Below are 20,008 nucleotides of genomic sequence, written 5' to 3' on the forward strand. Positions count from 1 at the left end.
ATTTAGAAGATGTTTCTGCCAGTGGGCATTTTATTTCTGTATCCAATTTTTAAAGTAAATTTGTTTCTTCAATATAAGAAACTTAGCAATTACTGTTAGTCAAAAGGTTATGAGAATATGGAAGGGAAAGAAAGATCACCATAGCCCGGAGGAGTTGTAAATATCTGACATTAAGATTTCCAGCTTGATTTTTTTATGTAAAACAAATATGTGAGAGCACTGTATAACTGTTCTTAATTACACAGTACTTGGTAGAACTAATTTATTAGCTCATCATAACCAAGTCCTAAAATCTTTAGTCTGCACAGCACATAGTAGAACTCACTGGTCCCATGATAGCTAATAAGTTAAATTCATGCTTGGTTAATAATAATCTGGAATATAATGGTTCTCAAAACCTGGGAAGACCACAAACTTTAGAACAGTTTTCAAATGAAGTTTAATAGAATGGACAAATTGTGCACGTGTCAAGGACAAAGGTTTTCACATAAGTTACCAGATGGAAATCTTCAATTACAAAGATATTCAAAGACGTCACCACTTCTGCTGACATCAATAACATGGAAGTTCTGACTAATTTTAGCAGCAGTGGGCTTGTGAACAGAACAATCTATATTCAGGGCCGTGGGGGTGGGGGGGGGGAAATGACTGGGGGACAAAATTCCTGGGGCCCAAGTCTGCTGGAGGACCCTGAAGCCAGCATCATACTGCATTCATGGAATGCATTTACTTTTTTTCTTCTAATGTAGTTTTGCACTTGGGGTGCAGGGAAGACAGAGCACCATAAACAGGAGTTGTTCTTATTCTGCTAACTGTGCTTTTCTGAAACGTTTACTGGGAGGCAGAGGGAGACCCATCCTTCTCAGCTCCTGCTAAACCCATTGCCAAACCAGCACTGGAACAAGGCAAGAACAGTGAGGACAAGCTATGGTCATTGTCAAGATGCAGCTCTCAATAAGGTCGTTATCTCCAGCAGTCTATGGTTTCTATCTTCCTTTAGTTCTGCCCAGCTTCATAGTTTTATCTGCACACCCATATCTTCTGGGGGCTGCCCCATTAATGTGTGGTAGTAAAACAGAAAAAACCTTTTGTTGTCTGTTCCTTAATTTCTCTAATTCTTTCCCACACTCTTCTCCTTTGTTTTGCTCTCTTCCTTTCATGATCTGCCATTCCTCTATCCCCACATCTAATTCTCCCCTCCCATTTTTCAGTTTTGGTCTTAACTCCTTCTCATCCATTCTAGTTGACAATTAAGGATGTATTTAACAGTAGTACAGCAGCAAATCTTTGTTAATATTATGTACAGAAGGGGGAGTTAATATTTCCTTATAAACTGTCAAAGTAGTAAAAGGATTCTTCCCCCCTTCACCCTTTACATCAGGGGTGGGGAACCTTTTTTCCGCCAAGGGCCATTTGGATATTTATAACATCATTTGCGTTCCATACAAAATTATCAACTTAAAAATTAAAGGTGAAATAAGGATACACTGGCTAAGAACCCCCCCCCCCACACACACACACACATTCTGGCTCTGCCCCCTTTAACCCCTCCAGTGTCGCCTCTTCCGCCCCCAGCCCTCTTGTAGTACAGAGGGAATATGTTTCTCCACGGCCCAGGTGGGAAAGGGTTAACACAGTTTCTTGGACTGTCCTAGCAGCTCCATAGCTAATGACTTTTCTGCAAGAGGGAAAAAAGGTTCAATTTCTCAGCAAAACAAACTCACATTTGCCTTGAATAGAGGCTATTCCTGTCCGCAGGAGTGGGCGGATCACCAGTCTTAGATCTTTCTGAGCTAGAGATCTGCCAGGACCCATAAAGGGCCAGACCAAATGACTTTGCAGGCCTTAAACAGCCCCCGGGCCTGACGTTCCCCAACCCTGCTTTACATGAATGATAATAGAATGTTAATATGCCTTAGTAGTAGTAAATGAAGAACAGAAGTTAGAATTTATTTTAGCTTCTAATGTAAATAGCACAGGTATATGTGTGTGTCTGTGATAACCCGGGCCAGGCTACTCCGATACCTTTCAGTTTGGTGTTGGGACTCTCACAATCATCCCGAAGTTGGTGGCCAATTCTGAGAATCATAGTTTTATTTTCTGATGAGTTATGCATGCCACAAATGGAAGAACAGATGGACATGCAAATTCTTTTATTATTATATGCATGGTAACAGCCAGCCAAATGATTCATTTTGTCATGATATTTCATAGAATCATAGAGTTGGGATTTCCAGGGTCATCTAGTCCAACCCCCTGCAAAATGCATACAATTACCTCCCCTCCCCCGGATCAGGGTCATATGGAGAGCCCAGGTGGAATATTTGTCCAGGGGGCCATGGTGGCTCTTGGCAGCCCTCTCTATATGTCATAAATTGTGCAAAAGGATGACATTTCCTGTGCTCAGTACTCAAAAAGGTAGCATTTTGGAGGTAAAAATATACCATACTTCCCAATAACAGCTGCAAATACACTTCCCAACCAATATACTTCCCAATAACAGCTGCACAAACAATATTCAAGAAAACAGTGTGGTTAATTTGCTACTTGAAAAGGTACACATAGAATTTCTGAATGATAACTGGAGTGCCTCGTCTTGTACTTCACCCCCCTCCCCGTTAAGATCTTCTGTTCAGTCCTGCTGTCTGTGTCCCTGTCTAGAACTGTGGAAATAGCTGTATATCTTGCTGTCTGAGAGGAAGACTAAAAATACCAGAACATGTTTGATTTTATCATCAGTAACAGACAGTTTGGAACCACCATTATCAGAATTTGATTTCTCAAAGTACTTAGTTTAAGGTACAATCCAGTCTTGCTGTTGTACGTTTCCTATTCATTTCAACATGGCTTGTGCAAAACAACTTCCTAGTGTACCGTTTCTTTAAATTGCTTTGTGACTCTAACAGCAGAATGGTTGAGCTCATGGGAAAAAAGGGTATGTGTAAACTTTCCCCAACGGGGATGTTAAAGCAATTTAGGGGTGACAACAAGTTTCAGAGGAAAATATCACAAGAAGAAACGGTTGCTTTTCCTATGTGCCAGTCTTTCCCATTAAATTGTTTCCCCCTGTTAGAAAATAATGCAGGAAAAATCATCACTGTAACTGCGCATAATGTGTAGTTTCAGTGTAGATCCTTAATAACCAAATGTTTCGGCTGCCACCCAAGCTAATTCTAATTAAATTATTTTATAAGCAATGTTGGCCAGATAAATGACACCGTTTATTGAAGTTGCTTGAAAGCATATACTGAATGAACATTAATGGTGTGAAATAATCCCTGAAGCAGACCATGATGACAAGGATTTCTACATAAGAGAAAGTGATCAAGCGTCGGTCACACTTTAAAAGGCAGCTGAAGAAAAGCTCACAATGTGGCATTGGTGTTGGGAAGCATTAAGCATATTATCTTGTGGGAAATTAGGCAGATGTTTTGGTTATAGTTAACTGCCCCAAACAGTATGTTCATTTATTGCTGCTTTCTGTGCATTGGCAACACGTCTGTTTAAATTTACATGCTGATGTACTTTTGAAGTTGATAGCTTTCAGGAACAATATTAACTATGGTTAGTCTGGGCAGCCAGCAGTGCAATCCTGAACAGAGTTATACCTTTCCAAGCTCATTGACTTCAATGCATTTAGAAGGATCTAGGCTGTCTTTAGGATTACACTACATTCACTCAAACCCTAGTTTGCCTTAACATATGCTGGTGTCTTTTCCTTTTATTTGTAGCATGACGCCAGGATTAAATCACATGCCAGGATTAAATCTGGATTAAGCTAGCATGTCTGCATTCAGACATCATGTGAAACCATCGTTAATAATAACTATGGTTAATAAATCATTGTGAAGCCATAGCTTCAGATCCCAGTTTGAAGGACCACAACTAACTACAGTTCGTGAAGTGGCCTGCATTCAAACAATCACACTAGTCATGTTTTAATTGAACCATGGTTTTAAGTGACATCTGAGCAAATATCCCATCACTCTGTAAGCATCTACATATTGGTGACCAGTAGGTTTAATAAGTGGATGTTCAAATAATTCCCTGGCTCTGTCATAAGACCGTGAAAATGGAAAATGATCCTTCCCACAAAGCCACAATAGACTGATATTTGTGTTATTTATGTCCTAGGACTGGCTGATTGTGTCTTACACTACTTCTACTTGACTGCTTTAGGGCCTTACATTGATCCAGATAATGATCTGTATTTCTGTTTTGGGTTTTTTTTCTCCACTCCCATTGCTTCTGTTTGTGTGTGGGGAGAACCAGTAAGCAAATAAAAAATAAAACTGTACTAAACTGTGAAATAATGACTTCACAATGGAACAGCAGAAGATAGTCTTACGAGGTTTTCACCAGGGTGGGGAATCCCCTGTTCCTGGCTTCTGTTTCCTGCATCTGATGCAATAAAATAATGTTTTAAAAAAGCCATTGGTGACAGTGTGATATTACTTTTTGGGAAAATGTGAAAGTGACGCCAACGTGGTGTGGTGGTTAAGAACAGTGGTCAAGAGGGGTGGACTCTAATCTGGAGAACCGGGTTTGATTCCCTACTCTTCCACATGAGCGGCGGAGGCTAATCTGGTGAACTAGATTTGTTTCCCCACTCCTACGCATGAAGCCACCTGGGTGACCTTGGGCTAGTCACACTCTCTCAGCCCCCCCTACCTCACAGGGTGTCTGTTGTGGGGAGGGAAAGGGAAGGTGATTGTAAGCCGGTTAGATTCTCTCTTAAGTGGTAGAGAAAGACCAACTCTTCTTCTTCCTCCTTTTTAAGCAGGATATGAATTTTAAAAAATAATTTCAGTGGTTTTAGACTTAAGAAATTCTGGAGACTTGTACTGTAACATAATTGCCTGTTAAAAGCTATCTTGCAACACTGAAGTTTAGATTTCTTTCAGACTCAAAGAGCCACTGAGAGCATTCATAGCACAAATTTCAGTTCCTTATCCATTGTCTTAATCCATTAATTGCTGCCCTCAAGGGAGAAATCATTGGGGCCTGGTCAAGCAGTGACTACCAGACTACTTATTACCATGCAATCTGTGCAACTCACATGGCGGTGGCTATGATTTGATGTCTGTGTGGCCTGGGCCCAGCAGCACCCTCCTCACAACTTGCATTGCCTGGCTGAGTCTGGCAGGAGCTACCATACATCACCAGAATTATTTGCTACTGCACAACTTTTGCAACTTGGCTGGATTTTTCCCAGGGAGATGCTCTAGTGGGAGAGAAGGAGGAAAAGCTGAAAGACAGTGTGGTATAGAGGTTAGAGTGCCAGACTAGGATCTGGGAGAGCCAGGGTTAAATCCCTACTTTGCCGTGAAATCTTACTGGGTGTCCTTGGGCAAGTCACACACTCTCACAGCATAATCTAACTCATGGGATTGTTGTGAGGATAAAAGAGAGGAAGGGAGAATGATGTATCTGGGGATGCTTTGAATCCCCAGTGCGGAGAAAGGTGGGGTATAAAATGAAGTAAATAATAAAGAAAGCTGAATATTGTGGGGCAGACAAAAGGAAAGGTGGTAAGAGAGTTGGAAGGAGAGACGGAAGCAGGGGAAACAAGAGGATATGTGGGATTCCAGGAGGAGAGAAAGAGAAAATAGTGTGGGGAAGGGGATACAGGGGAAAATGAAGTGACGCCTGCAAGTCTTTGAGGCTTTCCTGCTTGTAAGAATATAATAACTGAAGTGCTTATGAATGGCAAGTGTCGCCTAATTTCCATGTTGTTCAATGTGGTGTCAATATTCCGTTCTGTTCTTCTTTAACTAGCTTCAGATGTTTGTGACTTTGACAAGGGAAACTTATGTGAATGGTATCAGCCTGCAGCCACAGTGACAACCATATCTCCAGCCCATATTGCTAATATGTTCCAGTGGGGCCTTGGTAAAGGAGCAAACATTCACCCAGGAGAAGAGAATCACAGACCGTTGGTTGATCATTCAAAGTGAGTGAACCTGTCAAATGTACATGCTTTTCTTTGGTCTGTGTGCATTCAGTCACCTGTAACATTTCTTAACAGGGAATCTGGAACTACTTTGGTCTCTTTAACTGATGTTGATAACTAAGTCATTGCAAACAAATAACATAGCATAGTGGTGTCTATTCAATATGCTTTAAATGCTTTAGTTTATCTGCGTGGCTTCTGTGCAGTCCCACATTGGGACTGCGCAGGGGCAGGCCAGCCACGGATAAGATTTGTCAGCTTCTAGCAAAATCTAAGAGAGTGCTCCCCCTCCCCTTGGGGGAGGGAGCACTCTTCCCTCCAGTTCTCTTTCTGCCGCCACGGAGAGAGAACGTGTTAGCTTTACCTCTAGCCATGGAGTCCAAGAAAGCTCCACTTTTCAAGAAATGTACCTCCTGTGGTACCAAGATGATGAAGAATGATCTTCACCTTGAATGCCTCCTTTGTTTGGGGGAAGGCCATATTCCTGCAACTTGTAAAAGTTGCTCCAAACTCACCAACAAGGCCTTGAGGGTTCGGTCGACTCGCCTGCTCTCTCATCTTTATAAGGAGTCTCTTCGCCCACGAGGTCAATCTGCTGAGCCTGGTCCTTCGACCGGTAAGCCGCAATCTGAACCAGGTCCCCCAACAAAAAAATCCAAGCAGGGTGGCCCTTCTAAGAAGCCCTCGTCGGTCGTTGTTCGTCCGGCAAGGCCTCCGCATTTCCAACTTCCTTGCGGTCATGGCCAGATATCAGTACTCCCTTTGGGATCATGTATCCCCTCAAATTTCCATCCTTCCGGATGACCAACGCCCTTCGGCGATAGCATTCAGTCCAAGGGTATGTCTTTAGCAAGGCAGCAGCTCACGGCAGCACGCCATGTGGCGGACTCGTCCAGTAAAGCCATTGCTTCCGCCACAGTCGTCCGCAGACACGCCTGGTTGCATCAATCTGCGCTCCCCTATGATACTAGGGCACGTATTGAAGACCTTCCGTTTGAGGGGATGTCCCTATTTAGCGACCAAACAGATACCTTCCTGGATCGCTTGAAAAAGAATAAGACAAATGCAAAGTCTCTAGGGATTGCCCCTCAGGGGCCTGATTTCAAGCGGCGTTATTTTGGCCGACAAACCAACCAACCTTCCCACCCATACTGTTTTCAAGGGTCTTTCACACAACCTTCATTCCGCCCTTCCTTTCCTCGCCCTCAGAATGAAAGGAAGTTCCAAAGCAAACCTAGGGTCCGCAAAGGCCCCAGAGGGTCTCTGGGCTGTTTCAACAAACCGAAACAGGCATGACTAGACATGTCCATTGTTTTTTGTGATTGCCTGTTTGATTTCTTCCATGCATGGTTTGCAATTACCAGTGATGTATGGGTTCTGAAAATAATAAATGTCGGTTACTTCATAGAGTTTCTTAAGTTACTTCCACATAGACCCTTGGCCCGCTCTCTGTCACCAGCCCCTGACCCACTTGTGCAAGAGGTTGACAATCTCCTCTCTAAGGGGGCTATTTCAGAGGTTCCATCTGCCGACCAGAACCACAAGTTTTACTCCCGCTTTTTTCTTGTGGCTAAAAAGGGGGGAAGCGCCCTATCCTGGATCTCCAGGACCTTAATGCCTTTATTAAGACCAGAAAATTTTGAATGCTCTCGTTCCCAGAAGTGCTTTCCCTCCTGGACAGGCACATGTGGCTCGCGGTGCTAGATCTCTGCGATGCTTACTTCCACATCACGATTCACACAGAGTGTCGCCAATACCTAAGGTTTGAATGTAACGGAAAATGTTACCAGTACAATGTGTAACCCTTTGGGTTATCTATGGCCCCCAGGACCTTTACAAAGTGCCTTGCGGTCGTGGTAGCTCACCTTGCCCTAAAGGGTTGTGTAATATTTCCTTACCTTGACGATTGGTTAATCTTGGGTCCTTCTCAATCACAGTTGGCCACCAAGTGGATTTAGTCCTTGCAGTTCTTCATAATCTGGGTCTTTTCATTAATTTTTCCAAGTCCAAACTTGTCCCTGCACAGGTACAGACCTTCATTGGAGCGCGCCTGTATGCCGAACAAGCCAGGGCCTTCCTCCCTGTTCAAAGAGGTCGCACCATCCAAAAGTTGGTGGCCAAGTTCACTAAGAAACGCTTTCAGACAGCCTACCACATTCAGCAGTTGTTAGGCCTCATGGCCTCCACCACGGCTGTGGTGGAGTTTGCATGACTTTGTATGCGCCGGCTCCAAAATTGGTTCCTCTGGGCATTCAGGCTCAATGTTGACTCCCAGTACAAAAGCCTATCCATCCCCAGATATGTCATTGCTTCCCTGCAGTGGTGGGCGTATGACATCAACATCCTCTCAGGCGTCCCCTTTCATTATCCTTTCCCTGAGAGGTACCTGTTCACAGATGCTTCCCTTTCTGGATGGGGTGCTCATTGTGGTAACCTTACGTCATGGGGTACATGGTCACATTTAGAATCCCGGTTGCACATAAATTTATTAGGGCTTCGTGCCATCCGTCTCGCTCTGTCTTCATTTGCTGGGCACCTGGACAGACATCACATTCAGATCGCTACGGACAGCCCCACCGCCCAGTATTATATAAACAAGCAGGGCAGCACAGGGTCCGTTTCGCTCTCCAAAGAGGCCAGCGACATTTGGGAATGGGCCATAGCTCATCATGCTACTCTCGTAGCAATTCACATCGCAGGCAAGAGCAACATGTTAGCGGACGCTCTGAGTCGCCTTCCCGATCAAACGCACGAGCTCACCTTAAGCGACGACTGTCTCCACCAAATATTTCGACAGTGGGGCTACCCGCAAGTGGACCTTTTTGTGACACACTTCAACTCCGTGTGTCACAGGTTTTATTCGAGGGTGGGAGCCAGCCCAGGCTCATTGGGGGATGCCTTTCAGACGTTTTGGAACAGGGCTCTCTTTTATCTCTTTCCCCCATTCCCTCTACTTCACAAGGTCCTAGCCAAGTTGAACCACGACAAGACAGATGCCATTATTGTCACTCCCTTTTGGCCCAGGAGGTCATGGTTCGCAGTGCTCATGTCACTTGCGCAAGGGAACTACACCCTTCTCCCGAAGGATCCCTCCCACTTCCCCCCAGATCTACAGCTCGCTGCCTGGAGGGTGCGGCCCCAGGGCAGTGGTCTGACAGGGTAGCTAAGGTCTTATTGCACTCTTTAAAGTCCTCCATGAGACAATCTTATGATGCAAAATGGAGACATTTTTCTGATTGGGCTAAAGTCAAAGATGTTTCGCCAATTACTTGCCCACTGTCTGTTGTGTTTGATTATCTGCTAACCCTCAAAGATGATGGTTTATCTAATTCATCTATTAACGTTTATTTAGCCACAATTTCGGCTTTTCACCCAAATATCGACTCCTTTTCAGTCTTTTCTCATCTCCTTTCCAAAAGGTTTTTGAGAGGTCTCACTAATTTGTATCCTCCCATCACTCCGCCCGTTCCTCAGTGGAGTCTCTCCTTAATACTTTCTCAACTCATGAGACCTCCCTTTGAGCCACTGGCCACCTGTCAAATGGCTCTGCTATCGTTCAAGGTGGCCTTTTTGGTCGCAATTACCTCAGCAAGGAGGGTGAGTGATATATCAGCACTCTCACACTCCCCTCCTTACATTAAGTTCCACTCAGATAGGGTGGTACTGAAGCCAAAGATCTCTTTTTTACCCAAGGTAGTATCAGCCTTCCACCTTGCACAGGACATTGTCCTCCCTGTTTTTTTCCCTCACCCATCCTCCGAGGCTAATAGAGGGTTACACTCCCTTGATGTCCGAAGAGCTCTCCTTTTTTACATTAAGAGGTCTCAGAACTTTCGTAAGGATGATAACTTTTTTGTTTGCTTCGGGGGACACCGTAAAGATCGTCGTGCTTCTCCTCAGACTCTTTCGAGGTGGATCACATCTGCCATCAGATTGGCCTACGATCTTGCTCACCAAGAGTGCCCTCCTATGATTAAGGCACACTCTACCAGAGCGTATGCGGCTTCCATCACCTTTTCTTCAAAGATGGATCTCTAGGACATCTGTAAGGCTGCCACCTGGTCCATGCCCTCCACGTTTATGAAACACTATGCTGTGGATGTGGACTCTGCGAGAGATGCAGCTGTGGGACATGCCGTACTGCAGTCTTTATTTCGTTGACTGTCCCACACCCACCATCCTGGTAAGCGAGCTCGCTACTCTCCCAATGTGGGACTGCATAGAAGCCACACAGATGAAAAACAGAGTTTCACTTACCTGTAACTGTTGTTCATCTGGTGGATCTTCTATGCAGGCACACATCCCTCCCTCCTTCCCCGCTGTGGGACCTCTCCGTTAGACCAGTGGTTAGTTCCATGGCGGCAGGTTGGAGAACTGGAGGGAAGAGTGCTCCCTCCCCCTTGGGTCATGTGACCGAGGGGCAGGAAGATTACATGCCCCAAGGGGAGGGGGGCATTCTCTTAGATTTTGCTAGAAGCTGACAAATCTTATCCGTGGCTGGCCTGTGTAGTCCCAATGTGTGCCTGCATAGAAGATCCATCAGATGAACAACAGTTACAGGTAAGTGAAACTCTGTTTTTAGAGAGTATAACAGGAATCTGGTGAAGAGGCATAAATAGAATAAATTGGTAGTATATATGGATTTCTTTTTTAGGTGTGCAGAAAAATCTGAAATCTAAAAAAAATACATTGAGAGGTTAAAAAAACCCCAAATGTTTAAAAGAGTGTCTGTAGCTTTAAGAAATAGATTCCCCCAGTGGCCATTACTAGGCAACCACAACGGGCTTGGTTTCTGTCAGTGAAAGTCAGGGAAAGGCCTTTTCCAGGGATATTTTGGCCTTTGAGGGAGGATTCATTGGGGTCAGGCCCAGCAGCAACCACCTGTAACTTGATACCATACAACTTGCATGAATCACCTAGGCCTGGCTGCTTTCTACTGTTCAACAGCAGCCTCTACGTGAACACCAATGTGGTGTAGTGATTAGAGTTTCAGATTAGACCTCAAATTCGCATTCTGCTGTAGAAACTCACTGGGTGACCTTGGACCAGTTTCACATTCTCAGCCTAATTTACCTCTCAGGCACTGCCAAGATTGACCATTAAGAGCACCTGAATGCCTCCTGGTGGGCCAATGACCTCCCTCAGTACCTGGGCCAGCCACTCCTGTGACAGAAGGGCTGAGTCCGACCCACTCTAGCCCCACACAAGGTGGGAGAGGTACGACAGGGAAGACAGAGCCCAGCCCATTGGAGCCCCACTTAAGAGGTGACTTGGGGGAGGTGGTGGTGCCTGGTTCAGCCTGCTTGAGATGAGGCACCTGGCCCAGCCAACCCCCATGCTAGATGAGCCAGACACTGGAGTTCAGCCTGGCCAAGCTCTGCACAAGGCAATGCAGATGGTGGCACTAGGGCCAAGTTCTGCACAAGGCAAGACAGACAGTGGTGCCTGGTGTAGCAAAGTCCTGCGCCACGCAAGGCAAGGCAGAGGAGGAGCCTGGCCAAGGCCACATAAGGCAGTGCTGTATTTACGTATAAGCTAAACAAGCTATAGCTTAGGGCCCCACTCTCTTGGGGGTCCCCAAAAAATTTAAAGGAAAAAAAACTGGATGTACATTTCCAAAATATAAGATAAAAAGCAAATAAAATAATACCTACATACAGCAACAGTGTTTTGTGTTGTGTAGGCTCCTATTAGGTCCATAAATTACCATATAGCATATATTCAACACAAAAAACAGCGACTATTTGTTGTTGACAAAGGACAGCTGGACATATAAAGGGCCCCATTACCTTCAATAGCTTAGGGCTTCATCAAACCTAAATCCGCCCCTGACATAAGGTAAGGCAAGGCAAAGGGCAGCACCTGGCTTGGCTGATCCCCATACAAAGCAAGGCAGAGGGTGGTGTCTGGCCCAGCCCAGCCCCATGCAAAGTGAGGCAGAGGGCATCACTCAGCTGAGCCCCCCAAGAGGCAAGGCGAGACAGAGGCTGACGAGACAGACGGCAGCACCCGGTCTGGCCAAGCTCCATGCAAGGTGAGGCAGGCAGCAGTGTGTGGCCTGGCTGAGCCTCGCACAAGACAGGGGAGAAACTTGCCAAGCCCTGTGCAAGGTGAGGCAGATGGTGGTGCCTAGCCTGGGTGAGCCCCACGCAAGGGCCATAATTTTCCTGGGTAGAGTGTACCAGGGGTAGAAAAGGGTGGAAAACTGAAGATTGGGGGAAAATAAAGGTAGGTCAGTTGGTGGATGGGAAAGAGAGAAGAAGGCAGGAAAGGAGGAGAGGCTATGGGGGCTTTCAAGAAAGGGAAAGAGGAAAGGGAGTGAGATGGAAATAAGATGTACCCCACAAGTCCTTGCAGGTTCCTGTTTATAAAGCTTAATTTGGGTAGAAAAGAAGCAGGGGGTCTTTGTGTTTGAAAAAAATGGAAAGGTGCATGATTGTCATGTACATTTACACAAGATAATATGGGGGAAACACTTGGGGCCCAGAGGCTCTGCAGCACCCACTCGAAGCAGTGGCTACCTTCTCTCTATCTATGGGTTATTCAGTGGGAAAGAAAAAGTGAGTGAACAACTTGCATGGAAGTTTCCTCACAGGATGTTTTTGGGAAGCAATTAGAAATGGAAGTGCCCCTAAGAAATATCTGGATTGAAGAGATGACCATTTTCAGGAATGAGGCAGTGTGGCTTATGCCCATTGCTGACTCCTACAACCCAACATTTCCCTCGTATGCTAATATGCTTTGAGCACATGGTTTCCACATTGATTCACAATGGATTTATTTTGCAAATCATTAAGCAGAAATCGTTCATTCATTTGCATTTGATATACTGAACAATAGTATGCACCAAGGATTCTAATTACAAATTCGATTACATGCAATAAAATTACCATTTTGCATGCTTAAAGGTACACATCTGACAGTGTGTACATCCAGCTGTGGCTCATGAGATCCTTCGGGATCAAGTTGTGTGGGTGGCCCATTTACGTGAAATGGTTTCAGCATTATTGCTGCCAGAGGAAATGATTCCCAGAGTCTTCAGAATGTTACATCTGAGCAGACATCTCCTATGTTGCTGTTTGCCAAGGCAATATTTTTAGTGGGAGGCTTCTAAGATATTGGCAGGATGTCAGTAGTGAAATGTGGAATTGTTGGCGGGTCTGGATATCATTGGGCATGATGGTAAAAAACCGGCTACCATCTAGGTGTCATGTTATTTTATTCGAAGGAGAAGAAATTGAAACTATTAGAGCATTTGCCAAAGTGAAACCACAGTTTCATATTGTGCCAAGCCACAGAAGAGTTGCAGAACTGTAAATAAATCATGCCAACCTTGATTAGAAGCTGTGCTGGAATGTCTGCTTCCAACTTTATTACTTGAGAATGAGATTCTATTCCATTGTTTCCTTTTTCTTTCATGCTCAGAGGATTTATGATGGAATGTTAATGAGATGTGCTGTGCTTTGGATGAGCCACAGAAGAATTGTGAATTAATTTCAGCTCTTTGTCAGAAGCAGCCAAACTTTAAACACACATACACACAAAACCTCCAGCAGAGAAATTTTAGCTAGTATTCAGTAATTGTTGTGTTATGATCAAAATATAGAATTCTTATCTTCTGAGCCCTTTGCTTTGTGAATTGTTTGCCATACTGTTTTTAATCAGGTGGTGAGAATCAGAGAGCTTTTGAATTATCAAAAAAAGATGTAAGTTAAAATGGATAAAAGCAAAAGACATTTTGAAAGAAAGAAATGAAACCAGGATCACATTACCATTCTGTTTAGGCTTTCTTATTTAACTACAATCTGTTTTGTTTGACCCTTGTCCATGTGTCCTTTGTTGATAAAAATAATGTTCATGTATGTTTTTTTTAGACATTTATTTTTAGACATTTTATCAACTGCATATAGGCTGTAGTCTTTCCTCCTACTTGGGGACACCCGACCTGTAGGGTTGCCAGGTCCCTCTGCTCCCCTGGCAGGGGGCTCATGATGTGCCGATGTCACTTCTGGGTTTACCCAGAAGCAATGCGGATGCTGTAGCAATCTCCGCTAGGGCTGTTGATTCGGTAAAAACCGAACCAGAAAAGTACCAAATGCAAATTCGGTAACATTCAGGTTCGGGTTGACCGAGGCAGCAAAATCTGGGAGGTTGGCAAAGCCGGATTTGCCATTCCTGAAAAAGCCGGATACAAATCTTTCTGTCTTTCCACGGCTCCTGCGGTGTGTGTGTGCATTTTTGAAGGTAGAGGTCCCAAATTTTCAGGGTAGCTAGAAGGGACTCTCCTTGCAAGAACCCCCAAGTTTGGTAAAGATTGGGTCAGGGGGGTTTTCCCGGGGGGGGGGGGAGGCCAATAAACCCGAATGCGAATTTTACCGATTTTTTCCCCCAACAGCGCTAATCTCCACCAAAACTCTATGGTTTCCATAGAGTTTCGGTGGAGATTGCTAGAGTGTCCATGTTGCATGCCTCCCCCCCCCCGCATGGCCCTCTTTTGCCTGCTGACCATGGAGGGTTGGCGGGCAGCCTGGTGGATTGGCAGGCATTTGCCTGCCCCCACCGGGCAATTGGCTAGCCTACTGACCTGGCCAAGACTATCCATGTTACAATAGCTTCACGACTAGACTGTTGTAACATACTCTACATGTGGAAGCTTTGGTTGCTACAAATTGAGGTAGTCCATGTAGTAGTCAAGGTTTATCATCAAGACCATTTTACTTCCATATTACTTCCAATTGCCATCTCTCCACTGACTGCCAATTTGCCTCTGGGTCCTATTCAAGATGCTGGTGCTTAACCTTAAAATCCTTGACAACCAGGAACCCACATAGATGAAGGACCTCCTGTCCTGGTATGAACCCATGGGGCAACTCTGCTTGACACAACAGATCCTTTTCTCTGCTCCCCACCACACTAAGGTATGATTAGTTGTCTCCTGTTTGCAAGCAATTTCAATTACTCCCTGTGTCTTGTGGAAAAACCTCCTGGAAAAACGTGAGGAAGTTGTCTATAGGCAGTTTGCAGGGTGAGAGGTTTTTGGGAGGTAATTTGGGGCTATATAAGAAGACAAAGGATGAAGGATAGCTTTAGATTGTTTTGATGATTTGTTGCTCAATTGTCTATCAGAAGGTATTGTGTATTGTAGGGTTTTTTTATAGATATTGCTGGACATTATTTTTAAGTTTTTATTGATATTTTTGCTGTTCTATTTTGTTATGCACATTTAGTCTCAGTTTCTGGGGGAAAGGTGGCATAATTGTCTTTTAAATATAGACAACTAATAGACCACCTTGGTCACACAAGCTCTCAGAGATTTAAAACAATAATTTAAAAATAACAGCATGTTACTGAAATCTGTCTGAACAAATTTGGCCAGAATCTATTGGCCAGAATCAGCAAAACGTTACACACCTGCAGCGGAGAACCAGTCACATCCCTGCAGTTGTATGCTCGTTTTTGGTTCCACAATTTCCATTGGAAAAGAAACAAGCCGCTTAACAGTGCCAGTGGGTTATGGCTTTGGTACTGCCTGCAATGGCAAAACAAAGTTTGGGCTATGTGCACAGTTCTTCTACGCATGCCATATCAGTTTTTGAACTTTGTCCTTTAACTGCAAAGTGGAAGAGCATTCTTGAAATGAGCCAATTATCTCTGTGTTAAAAAACCTGCTGTATGTTCCATGTATAGTGCCCGGGAATATTCATTTATTAATCGCAATTTATCATAAGATGGAGATGATTGTGGAGAAGTAAGCATCTGCTTTGACTGGGATCTTAATCCCCACATTAAGATGGGATCCAACTTTCTTTGACAAATAGGGTTGGGAACCCTATTGAACTGAACTCTATTATTGGAGACTCGGGTGTCTGCAGTGGCCAAAAATACTATTTATGACCCCCATCTGTCCCATAAGCTTATTTGCAGCTTGTTGATCTGGCAGTGCTGTTCCATGCTATGGCATCCCTGGGGCTTGACATACGTAAAGCACTCTATACTGATCCAGTATATATAACGTTGGGTCCAGTATAACCCCAAGGCTCTTACCTGACCCTTGCTGACTCAGTCAAGAGCTTCAGGATTATACTAGACCCAACATTACTGCTGGAGAAGCAAGTTAATGCAGTTGCAAAAAAGGCTTTCTTCCAACTCAGCCCCTTACCTTGATATGATTGATCTGGCCACCTGGATCCATGCCACAGTGACACTGAGACTAGACTACTATAATACACTGGTTGTCCCTCAAAAACAATTCAGAAACTCCTGTTAATGCAGAACGCCACAGCTCGGCTATTAATGGGAGCTAGATGGAGCATACATATTACTCCCATTCTGCTGTCACTCCTCTGGCTGCCCAACAGTTACTGGGCTTAATTTAAGGTATTAGCTACCACATACAAAGCCATTCATGGCCTTGACCTTTCACATATGTGAGACCATCTCTTCCCCTATGATACACAAAGACAGCTCTGCTCATATCACCAGGGGCTTCTGCAGGTGCCAACCTGGAAATGGCCAAAATCAACAACTGCCCATAAATGTGCTTTCTCCATTGTGGCCCCCACCTTGTGGAATGGCTGGCCGGAGGAGGTCAGGAAGGTTCCCATTCGCATGGCTTTCTGCAAACTATGCAAAACTAAATTATTCAAGAGGGTTTTTCTATGCAGGCAACAGGGTAGCAATGTACAAAAGACTTCACAAAGATACTTGGATAAATGACTAGGGACTGTGGTCTAGGGTTGCCAAATCCCTCTTTGCCACCGGCAGGAGGTTTTTGGGGCGGAACCTGAGGAAAATGTGGTTTGGGTAGGGGGGAACTTCCATGCCATAAAAGCCAATTGCCAAAGCAGTCATTTTTCCCATGTGAACTGATCTCTGTCGGCTGGAGATCAGTTGTAATAGCAGGAGATCTCCAGCTAGTACCTGGAGGCTGGCAACCCTACTGTGGTCTGTATGTATAGTTTGCTGTGGGTTGGATCCTATTGTGTAATTATTCGTCATTTAATGTGTCATGTTAACAGTTATGCTTTGCTTCAGTTCTGTTTTATAAACTTCTGGTTGGTTCTACAACCCTGTTTACTGAATGTCCTATCTTGTTGATTGTATTGACTCAGTCTGTGTAATCTGCCTTGATTGCAAGTGAGAAAGGCGGACTATAAATAATTAAATAAATGTGGGGCTGTCCTTGAAGATGATTTGGGAACTGCTAATTGGTACAAAATGCAGCAGCCTATCTGTTATCTGGAAGGCTGCAGGAATCATTTTAAGACTGTTTTGCAATCGTTGCATTGGTTGCCTGTTGATTTCTGAGTCCAGTTCAACTGCTGGTGCTTACCTTTTGAAAGCTCTTCATAACCTGGGGCCCACATACCTGAAGGATTGTCTCTCTCAGTATGAGCCCATACAGCAGCTTTGCTCACTACTAGGGTTGCCAGCCTCCAGGTAGTGGCTGGAGATCTCCCACTATTTCAACTGATCTCCAGGCGACAGAGATCACCTGGAGAAAATGGCTGCTTTGGAAGATGGACTCTATGGCATTATAACCCACTGAAGTCCCTCCCCTCCCCAAACCCCACCCTCCTCAGGCTCCACCCCCAAAATCTCCAGGGAGTTCTCAATCCAGAGCTGGCAACTCTTCTCACTACAGCAAAGTCTTTAGGAAGCCTATGCGTGTTTCTCATATAAGCATCTGGCCATTTTTTTTTCTCCCCAGAGGCCTTGTGCAAGTTACTCCTGCCCTGGAGCATGTGTAATTTGACTGGGGAAGAGAGGGGAGGCTGGTTGTATCTGTGGAGGTACCCCTTGTACTTGCGATATAAATGCTGACTAAATGCCTGTTTAGAATTGGTAATATCGAAAATCAAGATAAAGCTTAAGAAAAACACCAAAACATTCATAGCACCAAAATACAATCTAAGCAATATTCCGGAAGAGTTTAAAGACCATGTAAGGAACAGATTTGCATTACTAAGTTCAAGTGAATGTAAACCTGAAGAACTATGGGTGGAAACTAGAGATATTATCAAGGAAGAATGTGCAAAGACTATTCCTGTAGCCAAAAGAAAAGAAAAACCTCGATGGATGTCTGAGGAAACTCTTAAAATTGCCAGAGATAGACAAGAAGCAAAAGTAGAAGGTGACAGAAATAGAATCAAAAATCTAAGTGCAACGTTCCAGCGACTAGCACGTAGAGACAAAGAGACCTATTATAATAACCAGTGTAAAGAAATAGAAGAGAACAACAAAAAAGGAAGAACAAGAGATCTGTTCCACAAGATCCAAGAAATCAAAGGGAAATTTAAAGCACGGTTAGGCATGCTGAAAGATCAGCATGGAAATACATTAACTGAACAGGACAAAATAAAGAAAAGGTGGGAACAATACACTGAAGAACTATACAGAAGAGATGAAAGGATAAAAGATTATTTCCAAGAAGAATCTTTTGAAGAAGAACCTACAGTTTTAGAAAGTGAAGTGAAAGCTGCATTGAGAGCAATCGGGAGAAACAAATCACCAGGAGCAGATGGGATACCAATAGAGCTATTCCAAGCCACAGAAACGGAGTCCATCACAATCTTGACAAGAATATGCCAACAGATATGGAAAACAAAACAATGGCCCACAGACTGGAAACGATCCATTTACATTCCAATTCCCAAGAAAGGAGACATCAAAGATTGCAACAGCTATCGGACCATTGCATTAATTTCTCATGCAAGTAAAGTGATGCTCAAAATCTTACAGCAAAGGCTGTTACCATATATGAACGAGAAATGCCTGATGTTCAAGCTGGTTTCAGAAAAGGAAGAGGCACTAGAGATCATATTGCAAATATACGCTGGTTACTGGAGCGTACGAGAGAATTTCAGAAGAAAATCAGCTTGTGTTTCATAGATTACAGCAAAGCTTTTGACTGTGTGGATCATGAAAGCTATGGCTGGTTTTAAAGGAAATGGGTGTGCCACTACATCTGATTGTTTTGATGCGCAACCTGTACTCTGGACAAGAGGCCACAGTTAGAACAGAATATGGAGAAACGGAATGGTTTCCAATTGGCAAAGGTGTCAGACAAGGATGTATTTTATCTCCCTATCTCTTCAATCTATATGCAGAACATATAATTAGGAAAGCAGGATTAGATTTAGATGAAGGTGGAGTGAAAATTGGAGGGAGGAACATTAATAATTTGAGATATGCTGATGACACTACATTATTGGCAGAAAATAGTGAAGATTTGAAACAACTACTGCTGAAAGTTAAAAGAGAAAGTGCCAAAGCAGGACTGCAGCTGAACATCAAGAAAACAAAAGTAATGACTACAGGAGAATTACACAACTTTAAGGTTGACAATGAGGAAATTGAAATTGTTCAAGACTTTCTATTCCTTGGCTCCACCATCAACTAAAAGGGAGACTGCAGCCAAGAAATTAGAAGGAGATTGAGACTGGGAAGGGCAGCCATGAAGGAGCTAGAAAAGATTTTGAAGTGTAAGGATGTGACTCTGGCCACCAAGACTAGATTAATTCATGCCATTATATTCCCTATTACCATGTATGGGTGTGAAAGCTGGACAGTGAAGAAAGCTGATAGGAAGAAAATAGATTCCTTTGAAATGTGGTGTTGGAGGAGAGTGTTGCGGATTCCGTGGACTGCCAAAAAAACAAATCAGTGGGTTATAGATCAAATCAAGCCTGAACTGACCCTAGAAGCTAAAATGACTAAACTGAGGCTGTCGTATTTTGGTCACGTCATGAGACGACAAGAGTCACTGGAAAAGACCGTCATGATAGGAAAAGTTGAGGGCAGCAGGAAAAGAGGAAGACCCAACAAGAGATGGATTGACTCAATAAAGGAAGCCACAGCCTTCAATTTGCAAGATCTGAGCAAGGCTGTCAAAGATAGGACATTTTGGAGGACTTTCATTCATAGGGTCGCCATGAGTCGGAAATGACTTGACGGCACTTAACACACACACAAATGCCTGTTAGTGTCTGGCCTACCTCAAAGCGGGCCCTTAATCCTCAAGCCAATCCCCCTCCCCCCATGGCTGTATCTGTG

General features: G+C 44.1%; 1 protein-coding gene across 1 annotated transcript in view; it reads left to right on the forward strand.

Moving 5' to 3' along the window:
- The window catches only part of MALRD1 (MAM and LDL receptor class A domain containing 1), a 284,449-nt gene that overhangs the window by 68,826 nt on the left and 195,615 nt on the right, over positions 1 to 20,008 (forward strand). The window contains 1 exon segment of the mRNA XM_056857102.1: positions 5,779 to 5,953. Coding sequence (XP_056713080.1) covers positions 5,779 to 5,953 — 175 coding nt within the window.

This window comes from Euleptes europaea, chromosome 11 (genome assembly GCF_029931775.1).
Source record: "Euleptes europaea isolate rEulEur1 chromosome 11, rEulEur1.hap1, whole genome shotgun sequence".
In the NCBI taxonomy this organism is placed as follows: Eukaryota; Metazoa; Chordata; class Lepidosauria; order Squamata; family Sphaerodactylidae; genus Euleptes; species Euleptes europaea.